Consider the following 25,618-nt stretch of genomic DNA (forward strand, 5'->3'; position numbering starts at 1 on the left):
AAAACCTAAGGCATGTCCCAATCTGCTGTAGCCATACAAAACCCTGACTTCTTGTGGCACTGATGATTTTGCAAGGCAAGAATATTGGTCATGATAGTGTGGGAAATCCTAGCTCTAATTTACATTACAGCAAATGCAAGGCAAATGCAGGAGTTACTTTCTTCCCTTGCATTTAAAAACCTTTTGAAATGGTACTGACATCAGTGATGAGGTATTTCCATTGCAGAGCCAGCTGTTTCTCAGCACAGTGAAGTGGTCTCTACTCATGGGGACTATGAAGTCCTCTGTTATGACAGATTGATGTGAGGCAGCAACCTTCAGGTTATGTAGCGACATCCGTCACCCCCTGCCTTAACAGCCACTTCTGCCCTGTGGGTCTGCTGGCCTGGGCGCAGGCAAGAATACTTCCCCGCAGTATGGGGGAGTTAAGGAAAGGCTCCTCACCAGACCGGAGGGCGGTGGGTACGGCAAAGGAGTTCAAGGAACGTTTGGATATTGCTAGAAGATACAGGGTTTGAATTTTGGGTGGTCCTGCGTGGGGCCAGGGGTTGGTCTCGGTGATCTTTGCAGGTCCCTTCCACCTCGGGATATTCCGTTCCGTGAAACCCGGGAGAAAACGTTTCGAAATGACGGTACAGCCTCCAGACAGATATTTCCCCGCCCCTCCGGGCCGCCAGCTGTCGCCGTCGCTACGGGAGACGGAGGCGGGCGGGGAAGCCGGAAGCGGGGCGGGGCGGCGAGGCGCTGCGCTGGCGCTCGGTCCCGCACGGCCTCTCCCCGCGGGCCGGGCCGGGCGGCGCCAGCGGGGCGGCTGTAGAGCGCGCGGCGGTTTTCGGTTGCCGAGGCGGCGGCGCCGGTGCCATGGGCTGCTTCTTCTCCAAGCGCAGGAAGCCGGCGCAGAGCGGGCAGCAGCAAGGAGCCAGCCAAGAGCCGGCGGCCGGCGAGGAGAAGGCGCCGCAGTACAGCTGGGACCAGCGAGCCAAGGTACGGGGCGGCGGGGAGGGCGAGCGGAAAGCGGTTTCCTGTCAGGCAGCGTGCCGGCAGCCTTGGCTTCGTATTCGCCGCGAGGCAGCCCGTCCCGTTAGCGAGAGCGGGGCGGAGTGAGAATGCGCTGCCGGTCCGGTGTGAGCTTCGATCGTTGGGCTGTCGGACCTTTAGGCCGTGTGGTACAAGTGACGAAATGATGCGTGAACTCATGTTAGCTGTAACTCGTGCTTAGCTCGCTTGTGTTTCTAAACTTGGCGAGGTGCTCCGGGGTTGCTCCTAAGTCTTTCAAGTGGATTAAGAAAAAGCTGTGCTGGAGATGAGCCGAGGGACTGTGCGTGTAACCTGGAGGGATCGGATCCTGGGCATAAAGAAGGCTGACCTGTGCTGGGCTCGTTGCTCTGTCTGGCTGTAGGGTGCTTGTGGAGACTTCTTATGGGGAGAGGGCTGTGCTGAGAACCTGTCCTGCAGTGAGTAGGGTGAGCGAGTGCCAAAGTACGTGACTAAATGAGCATTTGAAACCGTATGACCTAATCATAGAGCAAATTCGTCAGCTAAAGGTTAACTCGTATGAGCTTTTCTACACACTGTTTTACTCAAATGGCACTAACTTGTGGAGCTGCGTGGAAAACTGGCACATAGACATGCTGGACTTGGGAGGACAACGAACCTTGTTGCTGTGGAGGTGATTGTTAGCATGTGGGAAGTAGGCTGGACGGAACAGATGAGGTTTTACAGTGCAAACAAGCTGTCTCACTGGGGGGAAGTATGTCATGTATTGCGTATATAACTTCCTCTTTGTATGAAATACTCTGAAAAACTGGAAGAATCAGTGAGTTTGGGCTGTTCTACTGAACTGCGGAAGAGTAGCTGCTTAATTTGGTACAGCACAGCTCAAGAACATTTATGTCACGTTCCAGCCCATTTCTCTTGCTCCCTGCAGCATTACTTTTCATTGGTCTCTAAGTATATGCTTGGTATGTTAAGCCAGAAGAGCAGAGCTGAGATGCTTGCTTTTAAGCAAGGGAATGCTGAGCTCTTTCTGCACTGTATTTGTTGATCTCAGTTTGTATTAAGTGTTACCATGTCAGTGTTCACGTGGTAGCGTTAGGTATTCTCTCAGACACATTATCCAATTCTCTATTGCTGCTTCATGTTTTGATGCAGCACACATAAGTATACTTATTCATTTCACAATTTGTATTTGTATGCAAAGTTTGATTGGTGGCAATTGGAAAACTTGAGGCATTAGGGCTCTTTGATCATCGAGTGCATCAAATTTGTGTTCTGAAAACAGTAACTCGGTCAGAAATATGAACTTTAAAAGCCATTAGCATTTCCTGTTACTTTTAATATGAATGTGTTAGGTGTGAAGTGTGTTCTTATTTCAAGCTTATTACGCACAGTGATGCTGTTCCAGTTGTGTAGTGCAGTTCTGCAAGCAGAGTGCAAATGCCTACAGTCTGTGCAGGATATCATCTGAACATTCTTAGAGATGGATAAATCTCGCTGCTCAGAGGCTCCGGTTGGCTTCCCATTAATTCAGGCTATGCTGACATACTTACTGTAGGCAGCGCAACCTAGGCACTCTTGTGTGCATGATTGTCTGTACAGGGATGTGAAACAAGGCGATTGCTAGCTGACAGCTGTGCTGGCAGAAGCTCTGAACTTAAGCAGTTCTTCCAGCAAAGTTGTTTCTTCCACTTCTGAAGCACAGCACAGTGTAGGCTGTCTTAATTGTGTTCTTCTGGCAAAAGAGGATTACTGTTGGTATTATGTAGCTAAAGAGTAGTATGACAAAGACTTTGTGACCATATAACTCCAGTGTAGTAGCCCTGAAAACGGGCCGTGTGGTAGAAAACTAAACATGAAATGCTATGAGCTGCTGATAGATTACTTAAAAGTAAGGAAAGACGTGAATTTGAAGGGCCTTTTCAGATTTGTATGTGCTCTTATTTAAAAGGGAACAGAAGTCTATGTATTTCAGATGGTTAAAAATTAATCAAATTCAGATTGCATCGTAAATCTACTGGGATCTCTGTAATGTTTGCTGACCTCTGGATTTGGAGAACTGTGTGAAGATTACTTATGGTGCTGAAGAAGAATCAAAGGATGAGCTTATCCTGAAAACAAAATGTGTTCTATTTCTTTCTTCTATGGGATTCCAGATAAATAATCAGTGCACAGCTTATTACAGAGTGTTATCACTACTTAACATTCTGCAGGCTTGTCGTATCCCTTCCTGACCAAATGCAAAAGAGGAACTTGGTGATGCCTGAATCTCCTCGGCCTTCAGCTATGATTTCATCTACAACATAAGATTCTGTTCTTGGTCTCCCTTTTCCTTTCCTACCTTTCTATGTTCTGAGTGACTAAACAGCATTGGCACACAGGACCAGAATAATAACTACAGCAACGGCAAAACACGGATACGTACAGACAGGAACTGGGGTTTTATATTTTGAGATGGCTGATGCAACTATGTGCTGTGATCTCCTCTGTGAAGAGGGGAAACACAAGCATCTGAGGTTTTTCTTTTTGCTGTTGTTTCTCATCCTCAAAGAAGTAAGATTAGATGAGTTATGATTTCAATTACATTCAAAACTTAGGTGGACTTCCCTACCGAGAAAATTTTCTTTTGTGCCAATTGACTTGCAGATGAAGTGCTGTATTTGGTAGGAAACATATAATGATAGTAACTGTCAGGCTCTAGTAGTTGAATTCAAAACAGTTTAAAATTGGACATACATACACAAAAATAAAACCCCCAAAACAGACAAACAAAAAACCAAACCACAATCAAAGAAGAAAACCTCACGAACAGGTCTTTAACTTGCCACATGAGTCGTAGTTTTCTGTTAGTTACTTCACATTTGGTGATTCTGATGGAATGGTCTGAGCTGATAAGGTCTTCTTGCATTGTCTACATCTCTTTCACATATATTTTATTTTTGAACAAATATGAAATCACTTTAACCTTTTTGATTTGTCTGTTACTAAGCAATGGGAGGTGGTGTCCTGAGTTCTCATGCTCAGATCAGATACTCTGACATATTAGGCTTTTCAGTGCACTGGAAAAACTACTGCTGTGTTTCTCAAAATGTGATCTACCAACTGAGGAAGTCAACAGGTTAATATTAAATAACACTTTCATTTAAGGCTGATGAAAGTGTGTTCTAGCTTTTTTTTTTTTTTCTTTCTTTTTTTTTTTTTTTTTCATTTTCCTATCTGCAGCATCTGGCAGCAGTTTGTTGTTCAGACAAGTCTGCCAGTGTCTCTTCAGTGCTATTATTGGTCCTCTGTAAGAAGGGAGGCATTCTGAAGAATAGAATGAAACATATCTTTTGGCTGTTATATTGGTTGCGTTTGAAGTCAAGGTGTACAGGAGATGCTTCAAGATGAAAAACTGCATGACAGTGGTTATAATCTGCAGATATTGTCCCTCTTTCCAGCTTTTGTTACTGCTGGGAACCTGGAAGTCAGGCAGAGGTGAGTAACTTGAACAAACACTTTCTCCAGTGGATGTTGCAATTCAGTGCTGAAGGGCACCAATCCCATTTAAATCTGAATGCGAGGAATTGCCTAGGCCTGGAATGCACTTCTTTTGCTTCCTTTCTGTTAATTCCCCTATTGACAAAAATAGCACATAAATCTTCTTAAGTCTGTGTGCCTGCCCTATAACTGCAGCTTTTGATGTCACTGTGTCAGCAGCCAATTCTTACATACTCTTAATTGTACATAAATTTGTAATGGAAATATCGTTTGTTATAATTTAGAAAGGTAGGAAGTGATTTTTGAGAGTGATATTTAAAAGATCTTTGTGTCAGTGGTTTTGACAGACTTCAAAGTCACTGTTTTGCAGGCTATGTACAAGTAACTAAGGGAGAGCCACAATCCATTGAAGACTGCACTGCCTCCTTATTAGTAGTGGGCAGTCATTGCTAAGACTCCTTTCCTGATCGACCAGGCTTCTTAGAAAAGTCTTCTTAGATCATGAACCAGGAAGAAGCTGTTGGGGACCTTGGTGATTTCAGGTACAGCTAGCACTGAAAACTGGGAGTATCTGGTATTTCTGTCTTCCAAGCGGGAGCTGCCAGGGCTGAAGGGAGATAACTTCATCTGCCTTCCTGGCCTCTGGCCTTCTTGCAAGACAGTTGTTCACAGTAGGAAAAGCTGCATACTGCAGTGTTACTTGCTGCTGCAGAACTTACTAGAGTTCAGAGCATTCATGGCAAACTTTTGCTTGCCACCACTTCTTTCTCCGTGCCTTATAATCACTGCTTTACATGTTCTCCTGTCCTTTGTAATAGACTTATCAGCACTGTTGTTTCCAATGACTACAGATGAGACTTCTGGTTTTCTGTTAAGGAGAAAAGCTATTGAGTAAGCAGGGATTTTTTTTTTGGTCATCATATCTAATTATTTTAGGTTACTTTACAGAATGATTCCTGAACCTACTCATAGCACTTTGACTAGAAGTTTTCAATTCTTGAGCTGTGCTTAAACCTATTAATGCAGAACTCTCTACTCTAAAACTCTCTAAATTCAGCTGAAAGCATTAAAACTTACACCTATAAATACTGTGGTTGTTTGGAATTATACCAATCTGCAGAAAAGGGCTTTCAAAACTATATACAGCTGCTTCAATTCTTTGAAGCTTTATACACATGTGAAGGATAAGTAGGTGAATTATCAAACTTGATTTTTCTATTGCTAGCTTGTCACATGCATAAGATTCTACAACAAAGTTGTACCAGATAAGTAGGTAGAGAATCTACATATCTCTGGTTCTCACCGTGTGAGTCTTTAAATGCTATCTTCTGTTGCCTGTGTTTTTCCTAGCCTGCTTTTTAGCTGTAGAGGTGGAACTTAAGCAATTAGTGCAGTCTGTCTCAGGGGAAGGAAGGTGAGGTAGTGGAGTATTAACCTCATGGTGATACCTGTAGACCTGAGGACTGTTAAGCATGAAGCTCAGTGATAAGGACATAAACAGATGTTGGATGTGTTCTTAAAATTATAATCCTGCCCTGATATTTTTTCTAAGGCTTTTCTTTTATCCAAGGGAATTGAAATACTCAGATGTGCTACGGCCTCTTAGGTTACTGACTGCTCTCAAGGGCAGAAACCCAGCGTGGCAGGGGGAGTGCTGAGGTCTATTTCATTCAGTCCCTCTGGTTCCAATGGTTGTGTTAGTCAATAAATATTTCTGGTCTTTGAAAAAGAAAACTGCCAAGTGGAATTAAAAGAAATCATCCAACTCCCTACAGTGGTGAACAAACTTAGAGCTAAGAATTACATCAGCACACAACTGTTAATTCACATTAGGGAAACAAAATTGAGCTCTTGAATGTGGAGATCAGCTGATTTTGTTGCTCAATCTGAATTAATACAGAACATCATTGAACTCAATGCTACTCTTTCTCAAGTGCTCTCATCTGAGATTCTGTAACCTGAGGATTATCTGACAAACCAGTGTTATACACTTAGGCCTAATTAAAATAGTAAAGGAAAGTTGTTTCACAGATCTTTGTGAGGACTTAATGTTGGACAAACTAATACAGTCTCCGAGGCATTTAGAAGAGGCTTGTTTAGAAGGGCACAGTAGGTGTGATGTTTCTAAAAAAGCTGCCAGTTCTGGGAACTTTGAACTTCTCCTTTGTAAGGGAAGTAACCATTCTTCTGTTTCAGTTACAAGGCACTACCACTCCCAAGGCTATAAATAAATATTTATGTTTGTACATATTATACACATGCACATCCATCCATGAATGCTCTAGCAGATGCTGGGGAAGAATGTGTCCCAAAGCAGTTCTGATACTTCAATTCTCTCGGTGCCTTGGGAATGCTCAGTGGATCAGATAAGTAACGTTACACGAGTCTTGTGCAAGATCTTAGGGAGTTTGAATCTTAATCATATGGTGTGGCTCTGTGCTGTGATGCCTTTACTTTGAGCCTTCCAGTTCTGTCTGTAACTCTTCCACCTCCCTGTCCCAGGTTCATGCTAGCAATATTGAATTTGGCTGAAAAGTGCTTACTGGGAGTTCATGTCCATGGAGAAAGTTCATCAGCTGCAAACTTACTTTTGTGTCAGGAAGTCTCTTATGATGCATGTAAGAGCACACTTCGTTAGTAGACATATGTGGCTTCCAGGAGCTATTTCAGGAAAAACCTATCTAGACTAAGCTGCTTTAGTGCATGTCCATGACACATGCACTTTCTTGCCTGTGGTTTTAGAAACCAGAGACTTTTTTCTGGTCTCTAATCTTCTGTGAATGTTCAGAATAGTGGGGAGGGGGAATTTCTTGCCAGTTGAGCTGTCCAGGGCCTGCTGTACTGCTTTATCATTGCCTGCAGTACAGCAAGCCTTAAGGCCGTTGGACTGAAATGGCAGTTCTGGGAAGTGATCTGGTGTTAGAATAGTTCAGGTACTTGTTTCCTTTCAGTGCTATTTTAATAAGCTTTCACAAGAGGGCAGAGTAGAATTTGCTCTGGGAAAGCACAGTTGCCTTGACTGTCATATAACTGGGAGGAATGCAGCTCAGATTTCCTTCAGTGTTCTGACTGCAGCTGCTGTATTATTCATGCAGCCCAGCTGCATCAGGTACCGTCCTTGTCACTGCGTGGCTCCTCAGTCGCTGCTCTGCAGCACAGGCTGCTGGGGAGGGCCACAGTTTCTCTTGCAGCAGAAGAATACTGGAGAGTGGAGGAGGAGAGGTCTGTAAACATGACCTCTGTGCCAGCATTGCCAATCTTTGCTTGTTGCTTATAGCTAGCATGTAGCTGGAGTTGTTAGCACAAGGTAATGCTGTGGCATGGATAAGCAAGCTCTTTGTTGTTTGCAAACGTAATGATGGAGATGCTGCTTGAAAGCAGCAATGTTTTCTTGCGGTGTGTTGAGGAGTGGTAACATAAGAGCAAGCAGGCTACTGGAAAAGGAAGTACTTGTCTTCCCAGCTTTATGAATCTTTAATGCTGTTGGCCAATTCATTTATTACTGTTATTACCATAATCCTCAGGACCATCTTTCCTGTAGAAACAGTTTAGAACCCCCTCCCATTTCCTTTCTAAAGAACAAACTTAGTTGTGGTGAGGTTTGTTTGTTTGTTGTTGTCCCGGAGTTTAGTTTCGGCTCTCTGTTGTACCTCAATACTATGTGTTCCAGTAGCCTAGTTAAAAAGCATCTTTCATCACTCTGATATCTGTTCTTTGAAGTTTTCTGGCAAGTTATCCTGTACAGATCTGTAATATCTCAGATAATCCAAATCAATTAACATTTGGCATTATAACATCATCTGTACGTGAAGACTTTCATGTGCTTTCTTTCCTTTCTCCTTCAGGTTGATCCAAAAGATTACACTTTTTCTGGACTGAAGGATGAAACTGTGGGTCGACTCCCTGGAAAAGTAGCAGGACAACAATTTGTCATTCAGGACTGTGAGAACTGTACTATCTACATATTTGACCATTCTGCCACAATCACTGTCGATGACTGTGTAAACTGCCAAATCTTTTTAGGACCAATAAAAGGCAGTGTGTTTTTCCGTGATTGCAAGGATTGCAAATGCATAGTAGCCTGCCAACAGTTTCGTACTCGGGACTGCAGAAAGCTGGAGGTATTCTTGTGCTGTGCCACCCAACCTATTATTGAGTCCTCCACAGGTATGAAATTTGGTTGTTTCCAGTACTATTATCCTGAGCTTGCTTTACAGTTTAAAGATGCTGGACTGAGTATCTTCAATAACACATGGAGCAAGATCCATGACTTTACTCCTGTGTCAGGAGAAAATAACTGGGGCCTTTTGCCTGAAAATGCTGTGGTTCAAGATTATGTTCCTCTGCCCACTTCTGAAGAGCTGAAAGCTGTCAGAATTTCTACAGATGCTATGAAGAGCATAATACCAATAACTCGAGGGCAGAGACAGAAGAGCAGTGATGAATCGTGTTTGGCTGTGTTTTTTGCTGGTGACTACACAACTGCGAATGCCAGAAAGCTAATTGATGAGGTAAGTGACCTTTTTCTCTGTTCAACTTTATGAATTTCTAATTGAACTTTCTCTGGATAGCCTTGGTGCTTGTTGAAGAGAGAATGCTGAGGTTCTGCCTGCCTGCTAACTGTATTAATCAACTGCATGTTAAAACCTTGAAGCAAGATAAGATAATGGAACTCATCCTGATCAAACAGTTATCATAGAATGGCCTGGGTTGAAAAGGACCACAAGGACCATCTAGTTTCAACCCCCTGCTATGTGCAGGGTCACCAATCACCAGACCAGGCTGCCCAGAGCCACATCCAGCCTGGCCTTGAATGCCTCCAGGGATGGGGCATCCACAGCCTCCTTGGGCAACCTGTTCCAGTGCGTCACCACCCTCTGTGTGAGTTATGTTACAACTAATGTCCTGTGTTGGCACACCTGTTCTTTAATCATTCCAGTGTATTTTTCCAGTACAGCACACCAAACCTACACTGAGGAAAATGTGTAGTTCATCAGTGAACTTGGCGAAGTATAGAATAAGTGGTTGTCAATGCTTGTGAAAGGAGATAGTCAATAAACTTGTTAACTTATTGCCCCCAAAATCTATCAAGGCTATTTGCCCTGAAAGCTTTGCCAGCACTAACAGAGACTTTTAAAAATAACATGCTAAATGTTATCTATCCCCTGCCCTTACCATCCACTGTTGGAATTTTTTGCTGGAAAATTCAGGGAGTATTTGTTACAACTGGTCAGCTGTCTTTCATTATTTAAATAGCTGGTGCTGTCTTTTTTTTTTTTTTTTTTTTTTTCTTGTAAGGCAGGAGCTCCTATGCTTGGCTGAGTTTGGTCTTCACTGGGCTAAAATCTGGGAGTGGCTGGCTGCTTTTAGCATTCTGGAGTGCCAGGGATGACAGAGCAGAGCCAATAAGTGAATTACAGCTTACAGCTTGAGAGAGGTATCTGCAAAAGTTGCTGATCCTAGTGTTGTATGAGCAACCAAACAAATGATGGAGTTCTTTCTTTCAATTTTTAACTACAAGGAAAAAAAAGAGAAAAAGCCTTAGGGTGTTTCCCTAAAGCACCTGCCCCCATCCCTATCAGGAACTGAGTTACTAACAGTTACTTCAGTGAACACAGATAAGTAAGGGGGTATTTTTTCTGAAGAATGATTAGCTACAGTAAAGAAGGTATTAGGTGTTTTCTCCCCTGATAGTCTCTCTTTACAAAGAAGAGTTAAGAAGAATGTAAAAGACTACTTAGTGAAATGCTGGGGAAATCTTACTAGTCTGTGGATTTAATTTATGTTTTGGATGTATAAATATAGTTGTTTCTTTTGCATGCATGTTGTGGTTTTAACCCAGCAAGTAGCTAGGCACCCCACAGCTGTTTGTTCCCCCTGCCAGACAAGTGGGATGGGGGAGAGAATCAGAGAAAGCAAACAAACAGCAAAGTAGAGCTCATAGGTTGAGATAAAAGCTATTTACTAGGACAGAAAAGGAAGGGGGGAGGGTGAAAAATAATATTAGTGATGTATGTCCTGCAGTTATCACAAGATTCTCAAGGTTTTGGGTTTTTTTTATTCAATTCCCTGGCAGTTTGGCAAGTACTTGTTTGCTCTGCTCTGCAGTCATGTACTCACAGGTTTCTGAAGTATTTACTATCATTAAAGTCTGTTGACCTGTTTTTGCTTTTGCCCATATTCTTCCATTCACTCCCAGCACCAGCTCAACTGGGTACAATCGTGACAACTCTTGAATTATTTCACATTTGGGAGCCAAAAATAAATATATGCAAACATAAAACAAGTGATGCACAAGCAATTCCTCACCACCCGCTCACCAATGCCCAGATAGCCTCTGGTTAGCAGCTGCCCCCCAGCTAATTCCCTTCTGTTTTACAGCTCTTTTACATGTTGTCATATGATATGGAATGTCCCTTTGGCCAGTTTAGGTCAGTTGTCCATGGTTCTCCCCCCTCCCAGCTCCTTGGGTCCCCTCAATGCCCCTCACTGGTCGTGGCAGTATGAGAAGCTGAGAAACCAAAACATCCTTGGCTCTGTGCGGCGCTGCTCAGCAACAACTGGAAGCACTGATGTGTTATAAACATCGTTTTTCTCCTAAAGCCAAGTATCTCACCAGATTTCTTCTGTGAATAAAATAGCTGTGTCTCAATCAAAACCAGGACAATGTACCTTCAGTATCTCTGCTGGGTTTGGAATAAAGAGCTGTGTGTGTTTGAGAGTTTGTAACTTTCCTTTTTTTTTTTTTCCCCCCAAATGGAAAACTTCAGCAGCAGATAGATAAGCATTTGAGCTTATTTTTTATTACAGTCTAAGGAGAACAAACTGCTTGACTCCGGATGCTGAATGCTTTTAACTCCTGTTAGTTTCAGCTTGTGAGAGACCGTGGAAAAAACTACGACCTTAGGCCATAACATGAAATCAAAATTCACACCTACCCCTGTAGGTGCATTAGAGCAAAGAATAAAATCTGGATGAATGGAATGGAAATAAACAGAAGTGCAGAAAAAGAAAATGGTCTTTGAAAGGAGTAAAAAGGGTCTTTTTATTCTGTGGTTTAATGTATATGGGAAATGAGTATTCAGTCTACACTGGAATAGACTAAAGTTGAGCTGCATGCCTGAGAAACATTTTAGCTTGAACACTTTATCTGTTAATAGATGACTGCCAAAGGCTTTCAGCTGGTACAGACCAAAGAAGTCTCAATGAAAGCAGAGGATGCTCAGAGAGTTTTCCAACAGCATGCATCAGAATTCATTCCACTGCTTGAAAGAGGTGAGATTATACACAGTTTTGTTTCTCTTCTTAGTGCAGAAATCTAGCTGGTAGTGGGGTGTTCTGGAGAAGGTGAAAGAGAAGAAAATGGAAGGATGAAGGAGAAAATTATAAAGCCCGTTGAGATGAAGTTTGGAAGCTTCATTTAGGCACTGAACCTGTCAAAACTGAAGGCATCCAAAGTGAACTAATTCACTTAGGAGCTGTGACATAAACAGATCTGTCTGGGCTGATCAACAGAGGCTCATCTTTCTGGAATAAAAATCTATTAGCTTAGCACAACTGCAGGTAAAGAACCTAGATATTCAGTGTTTCCGTATGGATGTTAAAGCAAATGTATGAACAGGCAAGTGTTCAATTCCTGTTTATAAACGGTGTTCTGTCAGAGCACTTGAAAAGCTTTTTTGCTGATTTGACTGTAATCGTTTTATTTTCTGTTCCTATAGAAGTAATTTCATCTTGCCATCTGTTGTGTGCTGAAGCTCAAAACGTGCTCCCAAACTTAGGAGCAATGTGAAGTTTTTTTCACAGTACTGTAAGCGGTCCATGATGCTGACTGCAGGAATAGGACAGAAGTTCTACTTTTTAGATCAAAAGTAGTTTAAGGGCTATTTTGCAGCTATGTGGGAAGAAATAACGCTTTCAGAATGAAAGCAGAGAAAGGGGATCTGAAAACGGTGGGTGAGAACAAGTCTGAAAATCAGACTGTTTGCTATCTTGGTACTGAGGTAAAAATGCCTGAATGACTCAGTCGTGCTGCAGATGTCTGTGAAATGGCTCACTATGTGAGCAGTAGAATCTGACTCACTTGCACGATGCCTTCCACCCTGCAGCATTTCTGTGCCATTGCTGTCTTTGAAGAAATAAAGCAGGAAACCTGCTACAGCCTCTGCAAAAATGAGCATGGATTTGCAGATATTTTCTGCACAGATAACATCGTACTTCTAAGCTATGGTTAAGTGTTTCTGTTTCTTAATTCTGTATTATGGCTGCTCAGACAAAAAATTGAAATGATTCTTGTAAGCTTCACCATTCCCTAAGGGATGAAAACTATAATGTTTTAATGCCAGACTCAAAAGTTGTATTGATTCCAGATGAAACGATCTTCTAGGTCCAGTCGTTGCTTTGGAGTTCAATGGAGATGGTGCTGTGGAAGGATGTCGAAACACTGTAAATGATGTTTTTAATGGAACCAAGGTAAGCTGGTGTTTTGCTTTATTAGCAGAAAATGTTAAAGGACATCTAAGATAATTCACAGTCAAGCTGTAGTTTCAATGTACTGAATTTTCTTTTGAAGTTCCTGAATGGTATAATCTAAACATCCTAGTCATGTTTTGTTTTTGTTTGCTTGTTTTGCTCAAAACTCAAGCTTGCTTGCAGGAGGGAACAAAAATTGCCCCGTTAATGAAAGTACTAAATTCCCATATTGTTTAAAAAAAGGATTTTCACCTGAAACTTTTCTCACATAGTGGTAAAAACAAATTTTGTTAATTTAACAGGGTAAAGCTCTGCTCCAAGACTTACAGAGCAGAGAACCTCATAAAGGAGACTTCAGTATCACATCTTTGTCAGAGTTTAATAGTATTCCAGCTTTTCTCAAGATTTACTTTTGTTTTGAAGGATATTGCAGTGTGCCTTCCTTCAAAGGCATTTGCTTTTTTCTTCTGTCAACGTGTTTTACTGTACCGTCTTTATACCGTGTCTCCTTTTTGCTTGCTGTCTGCTTTTTTCTTTTTTCTTTTTTTTGAATGGCAGTGGATTTGAGAAAGTGTCTGGAAACAATTGGAGCTCTGCAAGGGAGCAGTATTACTGATAATAGAGAGGCAAACCCCTTGCTTTTAAACTGTGCAAAAAAGACTGGAATGTCTTTGGGACTTAGTGTCCATACAGCTCCTTGATGTCTTTCAGTTCATCTCAAAAGGATTGCTTGGGGAATTAGACTGCCCAGATTCTGGAAAACAGCCTTGTAATGTCATCTGCAATGTAGCTGATGATTGAGGGTTTTGTTGTGTTTGCTATTGTGTGAGCAAAGCCTGATGTGTAGCAGGTTTAAATTTTGGTTCTCCTAGTCTGGGAAATACTAGGACTGCAGTCTAGGCAGAGCTGTGATGTTGCTGGTTCTTTCTTGGGACCCAAAAGTCATGTCTGCAGATTTTACCATAAAAATCAGTTCTTTAACTGGGAGATCACTGTGGTGTTTCTGATGTAGTTAGTTTGTTGGGTTTTTTTTTCTCTTTTCATACCAGACAAAGCTGATACTGGGTACATAATTAGCTCATTCTTCTAGATCTCAGTTTCTCTGTTCAAAGGCTGAAGTTATATTAATTATTAGAACAAATAAAAACTTATACTTTCCTTGCCAGAATGACTGGTGTCTGTTGTCATAACGCAGTGAATGCTCCGATCTGGGACATCAGAAACTATGCACTTCATACTTTGAAGTAATCTTTGTTCTTCAGGTTTCCAAATGTGAAATTATTTCCTGCCCCTGGATTTAAATCTGCTTTTTACAGACTGGCTCTGTAGTAAAACCTACCTCAGTTTGTAAATAATTGTTGGGCTGAATTGAGAAGCAGGACTTCAGGCTTCCTATCAGTCTTTTATTTAGATACAATTTAACCCCCAGATATCAGATAAATGCTATGTTTGTGTATGGATCTCCAGCTATTTGAATATCACAAATATACATTTTAGGAAATATATCTTTCGTAGGTCATAATTTAGAAATAACGTAGGGAGTAGCAGACTTTGGACTTATTACTACCAGCAGGTTCAGGAATGCTCTATAAATGATTTCACATCACTGCTGGCTGCCTTTATCGTTTGGACAGCTCGAGAGTTGTTACAGTGCTCAGAAAGAATTATAGGTATTCTTGATCACAAAGCAGGGACAAAAGCTCTCAGGAAGGCATTTATCCTGTAAGGTTTTGCAAGGACATCAGTCTGCTTTTAAGCAACTAGTTACACTTGCATTGCAAAATTATTAATTTATTAACTTCATCCATTAGTACCTTTAATTTAGCCAAATTTTTGTTTCTGATTTAGATCTAATATAACTGTTGAGATACTCTAGTGCAGGTAGAAAAAATCATCAGCAGTAGCACCAGCTGGTCTTAAGTCTTCTACAGAAGTCTTACAGCTGCTTAGTAGAAACAATATGTTGCAAAGAGACCTCTGCACTATACACACATAACAGAACTTCTGATTTGTGTGGTCTTGCTAGATCTGTCTTTTTTTTCTTTTCTTTTTTCTTTTTTTCCCCTCTGTGTGCCTTTCATGCAGTATCCATTGGCCTCATCACTTATAAAATCCTCTTCAAAATGTAAATTGCAATATTCTGGTAGGGAAGGATATTGAAAGAACATACTCAACTATTGTGACTGTGGTACAAATTGCTGTTGCACCAGCAAACTGCCAGATAAATAGTAGGTGTTGTCAAGTCCCTTCAAACAGAAATCTACTGTGCTTGCAAGCAGTAGTCTAGGGCAGCTACTTGAAATAGACAATTTTGTTCTGAAATCAGAAGTTGATGGATAACAGGATATTCATCTTGAACCATATTAGAGTAAACCAATTCAAGGAACTGTCATAGTTTATGTTGACATGGTACTCAGAGGTGAAGCAGAAGAGTAGTGCTGTGTGAGTGTGATTATCTGGAGTAGCCCATTTTTACACTTTCAGTGCACTTCAGAATCGCTGTTTGCTGCACAAGCACATATGATATGGTAAGAGGGAGGGAATTTCCCCTGGAGGAATAAAAAATAGAAATAATTCAAGTGTTTTAATTGAAAGTATCCTTTATTTGTTGAGACTGTTGAGCGTGAAGAAACTGATGAGCTTCTGCAGCCCTTGTGTCTGTTACACTGATCTATTTGAATGGTGCCTGGGACATTTGTAGCCAATTTGCTGGAAATTCTTGAAGGTGATTGTCCTAGACCTTGGAATTGCATGTGTTGATCAATTTTGCAAAATGCAAATCTAATTAATTATAAATAAATAAAACACCTAAAATTGTCTAAAGCAGCAGCTAAGATTTTAGGAATAGAGTGCAAGGGAGTTCTTACCAACTTTGTTTTTTTGTGTGTGAAAGCTTACTGGTAGCCTGAGTCTGCTGAGAACAGTCACAATAACAAAGGGTACGTCAGGGCTCAGAGGATTCTGTCGTCAACCCTTAGTGGAAACCAAGAGATTTGGGTCTCTCATGAAATGCAAAAATAAAGTCATAATTAGCTCCAAACAAGCAAAAACTACTTGAACTTGTTTATTAGTGATGCATAACTGTTTCCTTGTTTACTGAAATAGGTTTTTGTGTCGGAGAGCAAGGCATCAGCATCTCAAGATGTAGACAACTTCTACAACTTTGCTGATATGCGGATGGGAATGTGAGATCTAACACAGAAGTGTTCATGTATGGTTTGACTCAGCACTTGAATGTCACTTAGTTTGAATACTGCAGTAGTATCAGAGAATTTTTGTCATTTGGATTTATATTTCTCATACATTCCTTTTATAAAGCTCTTGATGGTTTTAATACCACGTTACCTGAACTGGAGTAAACAACATACCTCCTTGTGTGCATTGTGCTCAAGACTTACACTTCAGCTCAGAAACCACAGAGGTTTTGTACTAACTTGTTTTTACAGTGATTTCTAAACTTTTATTGACGCTTGAATGTTTCTTGTCAGCATTTAATGGAAGACATGAAAAGTGCAATGCTGGCATACATTTGATACATCGATAATTGTGAAGTTTAATTTAGACACTTTCTTAGCAAGTATATTCCTGTGACACTCATTGTTCAAAACTTTCCTGTATGTGTATTTGTCTTCATTGCAGGTCAGGGAGGAAATTGTATTTGATGAGTTCTTCTGAAAGCTTAGTCTGAAATGGACTTTTCTTGCAGCATTCTTTCAGAAACAGAGCATGACTTAAAAAAAATGTGCATCTGCTTTATTCTGCTTCGGCATCTTTTTTGAATAAATTTGTTTGCAGGGGCATTTATGCAGAGTTGTCATACGAGCAGTCTGGTGAGTGAGCACTTGCTAGGCTCTTTGCTCTGAGGTGAACTCTGATCATGGGTACTCAGCTGAAAATGCTCTAAAGTCTAAAGAGCTCTAAGGTCCCTTCATGGTCTCTGGAGATGCATCTACCTCTGGTATTCCCATGCCACATATGGGATATACCTGAGATTCCCTTGAGCTCTGGGAGTAATGACACTGGCACACTGTTACGTGTTACAAGGGACGTGCAGCAACCAGGAACCAGAGAAAGGGCTCTGATGGCATTAAGAAAGCTCTTCATTGTTAAGACTCGAGAGCAGGGGGCTACTCTCAAAAGTACTCCTGAAAATTGGCTGTAGAATATTACTCTTTGCTGTAGGGCTTAGAGATTGATTCACAAAATGGACTGAAGAAGTGCTACTGTCAATTTGGATTTATTTGAATAGCTATCAATAAGGATGCTTATTTCTATATAGTGCTTATTAGGGTGCATATCTTTACTACTATTAAGTATATGATTACTTAATTTCTTTTTGTTTTGCATGTTAGTTCCCCACTGATTTTTCCACAGGAACTTAATACTTATGTCTGGGAGTACAAGCCCTCTGTGATTCTTGAACAGGCTGTGCATGCAACTGCACAGAACAGAATTTATTAATTAAAATTGTGGGTTGCCAGTATATGCAGCCTTTATAATCAATTGAACACACTTTGGCTGTGTTGAGATGCTAAAGCAATAATGTCCTCATTAGCACTGTCCCTCTGAAAGTAAAATCTTGAACCCTTTTTTTCAGCTGAGATGCACAGTTCATCCATTTCACAGCTTTAGAGTTCCACAAGTGGGAGGCTGAATACACACCTCTTGCTAGCTGTTTTTAGAATTAGCACGTGAATTTCAGGAGAACAGGTTCTTTGATAATTCTGTCATGCCCAAGAGACGTTCTGAGCTGTCATTTTGTTGCTACTATGCAAATACATGCCCTCAGTTTAAACTAGATATTGAGAATATGTCCTTAGGACCTCTCATTAAAGTTATGCATAGATTAAATAAGGAAGGATATCTCCTGAAGTCACGAAACCATTAGCATACTGAAGGTCAGAAAAATGTCACTTGTAAAATGTTATTATTCGATAGAGTGAAATAAAATGAAACTGCCACCTAAATCTGACTGGTAGAAGAAATTGCCACTTATTTGCTCTTAGCCAGCTAGGATTTATTTTTTTGTATGATGTGGTGAGGTGAGGCTATGGGAAGTAGCTACAAACCTTAGGTCTGTGCACAAAGCACAACTCATCAATGAATACTGCTGGAATTATTCTGGGTCCATATTGCAAGTGCATTTTTCTGATATGAATAAAGCTGTGTAATGTACTTCAAAGCAGTCGTTATGTGACTTCTCTGAGCACTGCCTGTAGTGGACCATCTTGATCTCTAAACTTTTACACGTGATGTTTCTAATCTTATGTGCTGACATGTGATTATGTGTGTGTTACAGGTTATTTTCTGTATTTTTGACCTGATCAGGAAGCAAAGTGCTGAATTGCTTTTTGTGACTATTTTTGATGAAGGAGAAAATGAGTGATTGAAAATTAATCTTGTCTTGAAACATTGAAAACCTTTTTTACATGCTGGAAATGAGCAGGGTGTTGCTTCTTTTGCATTGTTTGCATGCTAAGCAACATAAAGGGGTTTTTAATTTTTAAAAACCTAAATAATGAAGGAGTTTCTTAATCCAATTATTTATCTTTGACTTCAATTTCTTGCTAATGGGTGTTAAGACATTTCTAGCTTTACTAAGAGTATATCAGATATTGCATGCATTACTGAATGGTACGTGCTTCGTGTAGTCTTTTGTATGTTTTTTTGTATAGCTTTTTGTGTAATTTGCGTTGCACTGTGAATGTATTTCATAATAAACATTGCAAATGTGAACTCTGGGTTCTGGAAGACTTTCTTAAATTGCAAATCATTGCAAATTATAATCAAATATTAAAACAGAATTCAGTGTTTAAGCACAGAGTGTGAGTTGCCAGATATTTGGAGCTAATTGAAAATAGGCATTACCTCTGCAGCCATCCATCCACTGAAAAAGATGCATTTTTGACAGCAGTGCAGTCATCCATCCTCCAAAAAGGTAAATTTCTGACAGCAGGGATTTTTCCCCAGAGTCACTGAGGATATGATTAACTTTACTTCTTGCATAATAAGATGTGCCAGAAGATATTCTTATATCAAATTGTAGAGATACGTGGATGCAGACTGTTAAAGCACTTCTCCCTGTTGTGTGTGTGGTTGGTTGGGTGTTTGCTTGTTTGATTTGTTTTGTTTCAGCTTGTCCTGTGCTTTCTAACTGTAATTACCTCTTTGGATACTGGGTGGACGATAGTGATGTGCTCACATCAAAAACAGGTCATGATGTTTATAATAATAGAGTTGAAAGCTTTAAATTGATCAGAAAAGAGAATTTTCCAGCCACAGATGGTCTAGAGTGACTTCCACGAAGCGTAAATGTTTGCTAAGAAGTCCTGTATCAATACATTTTTCTGTTGAAACAAGATCAGTTGGGAAGCTTTAAATACTAGAAAGATTTTGTTCTGCTCTCAGCTGTTTCACATGTTTACAGTTCAATTAAAATCTTACACCTCGCTTGGATCTGAGTTGCCGCTAATCTTTTTTCTTTTTTAATTGTAGTATCTGAGTTGCAGTAAAGCTTAAGCATTTTCACAGTGTTTGCCAGTCAAGTCCCAAATAGTAGCCAGCAGATGCTCTGTATCTGTGTCCAATTGCTAGGAAGTCACCCACTTTCTTTTGTCGTATCCAGATAGTCATGCATAAAATGCGTGGATTTAGAAGTAATCCACATACCAGGCTGCACTTATATAACTGGGACAAATATTTTCCATTCCAAAAAGGAGCTTGAAACTTTGTATTACAAAATATGTGCTTCAGTCCTTCTGACTAATAGGAGCAAAAATGAGTTTTACTGATTTATGCTTCTGAGGGAGCTCTGTATCTGATTATCTTCTTTTAAATGATGAGTTTTAATCATGTAGGCTTTATTCTTATAGCATTCAGCTTTCAGTGTGTATTTAAATTACTGTTGCTGATAATGTCTTGTAGAATTTGTCAATTCCCCAGTCTTTTATTCCTAAAGATTAAATAAAAGCTGGAGTGAACTGAATCCTTTAAGATCTAGAAACAGCCCAGGTGTATCCCTGAATCGTTCCTAAACTGTAAGACTTCTCCAGTTCCTTATTGACGCATTTGTGCTGTTTCTTTTTCATTTTTTTCCCCTCCAAATGAATGAGTAAACCTCCTGAATCCATAAGGGTGATTGCTGTAACTGTTTGGAGGTCTGCAGGAGCAGCTGTTCCGAGGTGTGTTTAAACCTGGTCTGAATCATCTAAATTCTAGTCTGACAGTATTAAAAGTTATGCATAAATGCTGATTGTAAGTAATCCAAAGCCTGTATTTGGGAAGGATGGTACAAGTAGACTGCAGCACTTTGTTAAACTGCGCGCTGTAATCTGCTGTTTTTGCATCTGCTTGTGTAGAAACACAGTTCTGTTGTGGTCCATCCAGTTCCCTGTGTGCCTCAGGATTTGCAGCGTGAGCTATAGCAGTTTGCTGAGGATAACAGTTTCTGAAAAAATAACATCTTGCTGTATTGCCAGTCTGGAGTTTTTTCTTTAATGTCTAATAAGAGCTCTGTCTCTGTGGGGTGAACAACACAGTCATCTATATATGAAAAACCTGAGAAGTGTCAAACCTGATAAAACAAGCACATATGAGAGGCTGGGACTCTTGATGTATTAACAGGCTGGACGTGGTTATCTGTCTGTCCAGTTTTCTAGAAGAATGCTTTTCACTGCTTTTGTTTCATCAGAATGCCTGATTGCCATAAGACTGTTGCTGGTAACGTCTGTGGTCATGCAGTCTTGCTGATGCATGTGTGATCGTTGCTGGTTCTGAGTAAGAGAAGAAAATAGAGGGGGAAGTGAGAAGCTTTCAAAAAGCTCTGAAGTTTTGTGAGCACAAAAAAAGTGCAACTGTGCGTTGTTGTTGGTTGGTGTTGTTTTCTAAATGTGCTAATCTTTGGCTGTGTGTGCTTTGGTGGCATATCTGACTGCTCTCCTGGAATGCATTAAGCAACCTGACCAGGATCTGTCAAATATGAGTACCCTCTTTGCAATAGCACAAACAATTAGAGTGCCATAACTTTACATGTGCTGTTGAAGGGCCTGATGAAATTTTCCAAATCATGTTGATTTTTCTCTCCCAACATTCTGGAAAAAAAAAACAAAAAAACAACACTGTAGGAAGCTTGTCCTTAAAAGCGTCTGATGAAGTTGATAGGTGAAGGAAATGAGGTTAAGAGGCTCTTTAATAGTATTTATACAAGGGTTTGTCTGATGTTCCCAAACTCCAAATGCTAAAAGCAGCATGCTCTTACAAATTCCACAAAAATGATGGGGTTAAACTTAAAGCTAACCACCTCCACAAAGCTAGGACCTCAAAGGACTTGGTGTCAGGAGGAGAAATATGTATTTCTTTTTTTCTTCCTACTTCATATAAGGACAAAGGGGAATGGTTTTAAGCTGAGACAGGGGAGGTTCAGGTTAGATATTAGAAGGAAGTTTTTCACACAGAGGGTGGTGACACACAGGAACAGGTTGCCCAGGGAGGCTGTGGATGCCCCATCCCTGGAGGCTTTCAAGGCCAGGCTGGATGTGGCTCTGGGCAGCCTGGTCTGCTGGTTGGCGACCTGCACACAGCAGGGGGGTTGAAACTAGATGATCATTGTGGTCCTTTTCAACCCAGGCCATTCTATAATGATTCTGTGATAAGAATCGTAATGATTGAATCCCAGTTTGTAAAGTTGTGAGAATCTCTGCTTTAATTTTTAGACAGCTTTGTTCTTATGATGTTAAAGAAAACTCAAATAGGTGTATGCTTGTTGTTGTTGTTGTTGTTGTTGTTTTGCATTAACTGTGCACCTCAAAAATAGAATAGAAACTACCCTTTTCTTTTTTGGGGGAGGAGGTGTGGAGAGACAGTTGACTTGAGATTTCTGAGCACTTAAGGAGTGGCAGCTTTATTTCCTCTTATCTAGGTGAATGCTAAGTGCTTTAGGGCGATTTCTCCCAAACAATCCTATTTGGCATATCAGGGCATCCAGTTCCTCCAACTCTTAGGTAAGAGATGCAGTAACTTTTCCTCAGTAATAGGGCTATGAGATGTCATCTTTGATTCTTGTCTGGTAGGTGTACTGGTATGTGTTTAGGATACAGACTCCCAATACCAATAGATATGGTTTGAAAGCTGCTGGCAATTCTCTCCATTCTGTATTACTGTTTGAGAAGGAGACAGATAAATAGGTGTTCTCCATGTGCACAAATCTTTGAACTTGTCAGATCCTGGGAACTGAAGCTGGCACACATGTTTTGCTCTGAAGAGAATAGGTGCTTTGTGGCAATGCTAGTACTTTATTTGTCTGAATGTGCTGACCTTTTTAGGAGGAGAGACCCTTTTCCCCCATTTCTGAAATCCCTTCTTAAAAAGCACTTCAGGTGCTGCAGAAAAAGAGTTCTGCAGATTAAATGGAAGGGCTGTGCTGTGACCCGAGGGCATCTTTTGAGAGCTGCCCCAACAGGTGCTTAAGGATTGGCTTCAGCCTTAGAAGAAACAATAATCTTTTGAAGCTCTGAGTGTTTTTTGCTTCTATTTCTAATACTTCATATCGGAAAGAAACACTTCAGTCACAAGAGGATTTTGAGACAGCTAATGATTCTCAGATGAGACTCTACTTTGCATTTTTTTTTCCCCCAGCAGAAGAAAGTTGCTCCACAGCAATAATTAGCTCTCTTGTTTGCAGGTGGGTGTTTGTGCTTTGCTATAACACTTCAGTAATTTTGTTCATTGTGAGAAGAAAATAAGGGAGGTAAGCTTCTCCGTCTCTTGCAAGTAGCTGTCAGTGCTTGCTCTCATTTCAAGGGCATGATATCAAGGCTTCAACAGCGTCTGATCTGCCAATGAATCAAGTTTTAAGCAGTATCTGCAGGTTTCAAAGAAAGGAGTAATGCCAAGCTTTGGTGTCGGCACGTTTCTTTTTGCATCAGGGATAACTCCAGCTGCTCCCATAGAGGATTACGTGTCCAGGCTGGGAATGCTGCAAAGACTTGGAGGTAAGGGGTACGAATGAAAGGATATGAACCTTTTTCTTACTTCCCCCCCTGCCTCCAGCTGCTCCTTCACGGTGCTCTGACCTGTTAGCTGTCTGCTTCACTGCTCTGGCATCTGATCAGAGATAGCAGGTTTCATAGAAAACAGTATTTTTTTTCCATTGAAATTCACTGCAGTACTTCCAGGTATTTCAATTATAGATGCCTCTTTCATTGTTCGAGTGGATGTTAAACTCTGAGTGACCCAACTTCTCAGATGTTAAACGTTACTTCAGTGTAACTTTCTTAATACGCAATATACTGTGTGCAGCCTTTGTGTGGCTGCATAGTGACTCAGTTCAACTTGAGTATGGTATAGATGTATACATTGTTTCATGTTAACCATACCTCTTACATTTCTAGCTTCCACAGCGTTCCTCCCCAGGGAGGACTTTAAGTTTGTGTGCTATATTTTATCAACTTGTTAACATCTGGCTTTGCAAATTCCTCATATTCTCTAGGTCCGCAAGAGCATCTGTAGTTCATCCTTTCTCAGGAAAGTGGAAACTGTTGCATGTGTCTTTGCAAAGAGCAACAGTGTGCAATCTGCTTCCTATTTATTTATCTTGCTACATTTTCCTATAGGAATGAGTAGCAAATGCAAATATAATTCTGCAAAAATTCGTATCAAACGGCAAATAGTTTGCTAGAAGTTACGTGTGGATGTGGATTCTGCAGCTGTGGATTTACTGCAGAACCAGAGGTTGGGATGGGATGCCTTTCTCTCCTGACCTGAGACAGGCAGTGCAGTGATCCCAGGCACGCCCAATGAAGGTGGCTACCCAGCAGCATCTTTTCTGGGCTGCTGGTGAAGTCTTTCGTATATAAAGTAATTCAGCAGAAGATTTCTTGTTTCTTCATAGAATGGCCTGGGTTGAAAAGGACCACAATGATCATCTGTTTTCAACCCCCTGCTATGTGCAGGGTCACCAACCAGCAGACCAGGCTGCCCAGAGCCACATCCAGCCTGGCCTTGAATGCCTCCAGGGATGGGGCATCCACAGCCTCCTTGTCCTTCAGAATGACCAATACTTTAACCATTGTATGTACTCTGTAAAGGTTCATGGATGCAAAAACAATAACAAAAAAGAAAAATTTTTCAAATCCAAATGAATGCATTGATACTTGAAAATGGTTTCCTTTCAGTCTGACTCGATCAGGTTTGAAACTCCCTTTATGATCAGGAAATGGTCTACTCCTGTTACAGGCAGATTTGACTTCATCATTCTGAGTTCTCTTCAATCTGGACTTCAGATCTCTTTGTCTCATTATTGGTGTTGCCTGCCCTAACGCCAAGGCCACTCAGGTTAATAGAGGCTACCACAAGTAGGGGGGAGGAGGAATGGGGAGATATGCCTGGTGTTTTGCTTGATACTGTGGTTTACCGAAGCTGCTCGGAGAAGGCTCAGAGTGTTTTCCTGGCAAGTATGTATTGATGAACAGAAGGCAAATGAGGTGATCGCTGGTGCGTGAAGGAAGTCATTTGCGTCAGCGTCACTGGTTGCTGTCTAACTGCATTTGTAGAAAGTTACATTTTGCATTACACGCAGGAATACTAACCAGCTATCAAAAGACAAGACGTATTTTTGCAACGGGTATAATTTCCACAAAAGTCGCTGCCAGCAGCAGTATTCCACAGTCAGAAACTGACATGGCCTCGGCTGTAGCTGACTTGGAGAAGTATTGGAGAAGTGAGAGTTAGTCAGTAGGCATGCCGTGCTGTGTGTGGGAAGTCCAGGTGAAAAGCAGAGTGGGCTTGCTGAGTGCCAAGGGCAGTGATGCACAGCAGTACCTCCCTGGCCTGGGGAAGCTGTATGCATGTCATAGCATGGTAAAATGGGCAAGAGGTGTTGTTCTGGAGGGACCTTGTGGCCAGAACTGCTCTGTCTCCTTTGCCATGAGCTGTGTCATGTCACTGCTTGGCTACTGCCTCAGCATGGTGCAGCTCAGATATGCCAAGCCATCGTCGCCATGCTTTGGTGCTCTCCTCTTTCCTTCTCCTTTGTACAATGCTTTTTGCTCGTACCTTTTCTCAGCACCTGCCTGAGCACAAAAGCAATGGCTCAGGGCAGCATCCTAGATTTGGGATGCCAAATATGGTTTCCCACTCTGCCAAAGCCTGTGCAGTCAGCAGACTTCCCATGCCTCCAGCACCACGCCTGCGACGCGGGCAGGCCTGCGGTAAGGGGGTGAGAGGCTGCACGCCGTGCCTGACGCAAGGGATGTGTGGAACAGGAGCATGGGGGCCGCGCGTGGGCACCAAGCCGAGTAAAAGAGGTTTGCCGTATATTGGGCCGTCGCTTCCTTCGTTCTGAACGATGCCACCCATTGTGCCCATTTCTGTCAAACGCCGTTCCAGCGGGGAGCTCCGCCGCGGGTCGGACGATGACCGTCACCAGCCGGCCGAGCGCTGCCCTAAGGAAGGCTGCGGGATTCCGTAGGAGCCTTGCGTAACTCCGGCCAAACGCTCTAAATTTAGCGCTCCGTGCGGCGCCCTCAGAAGCGGTTGGAAAGCGGCCGGGCCCGGGGCCGGCCCTGCGGCGGGTGAGTCAGCGGCGGGGCGCGGGAGGCCGAGCCGAGGGGCGACCGAGCGGCCGGCCGGCCATCCCCCACGCCGGGCGGTCCGCGTGGCCGCGCTCCCCGCG

The 25,618-nt window shown here is 41.7% G+C and overlaps 1 protein-coding gene and 1 long non-coding RNA gene across 2 annotated transcripts in view; both read left to right on the top strand.

Annotated features, from left to right (window-relative positions):
• The first annotated feature begins 809 nt into the window (after positions 1-809).
• RP2 (RP2 activator of ARL3 GTPase) lies at positions 810-18,684 on the top strand. Its single transcript, XM_042868222.1, has 5 exons — positions 810-984; positions 8,322-8,987; positions 11,637-11,751; positions 12,863-12,948; positions 16,054-18,684. Exons 1-5 carry the CDS (start codon positions 862-864, stop codon positions 16,135-16,137), a joined length of 1,074 nt encoding a protein of 357 aa, XP_042724156.1. The 5' UTR covers positions 810-861; the 3' UTR covers positions 16,138-18,684.
• A 3,841-nt stretch (positions 18,685-22,525) lies between these two features.
• The window catches only part of LOC122177483, a 36,181-nt gene continuing 33,088 nt past the window's right edge, over positions 22,526-25,618 (top strand). The window contains exon 1 of the long non-coding RNA XR_006178082.1: positions 22,526-22,627. This is a non-coding gene — a long non-coding RNA (uncharacterized LOC122177483). The remainder of the gene's footprint in view (positions 22,628-25,618) is intronic.

This window comes from Lagopus leucura, unplaced genomic scaffold (assembly GCF_019238085.1).
Source record: "Lagopus leucura isolate 7727_CA_CO unplaced genomic scaffold, USGS_WTPT01 Super-Scaffold_100001, whole genome shotgun sequence".
Lineage (NCBI taxonomy): Eukaryota > Metazoa > Chordata > Aves > Galliformes > Phasianidae > Lagopus > Lagopus leucura.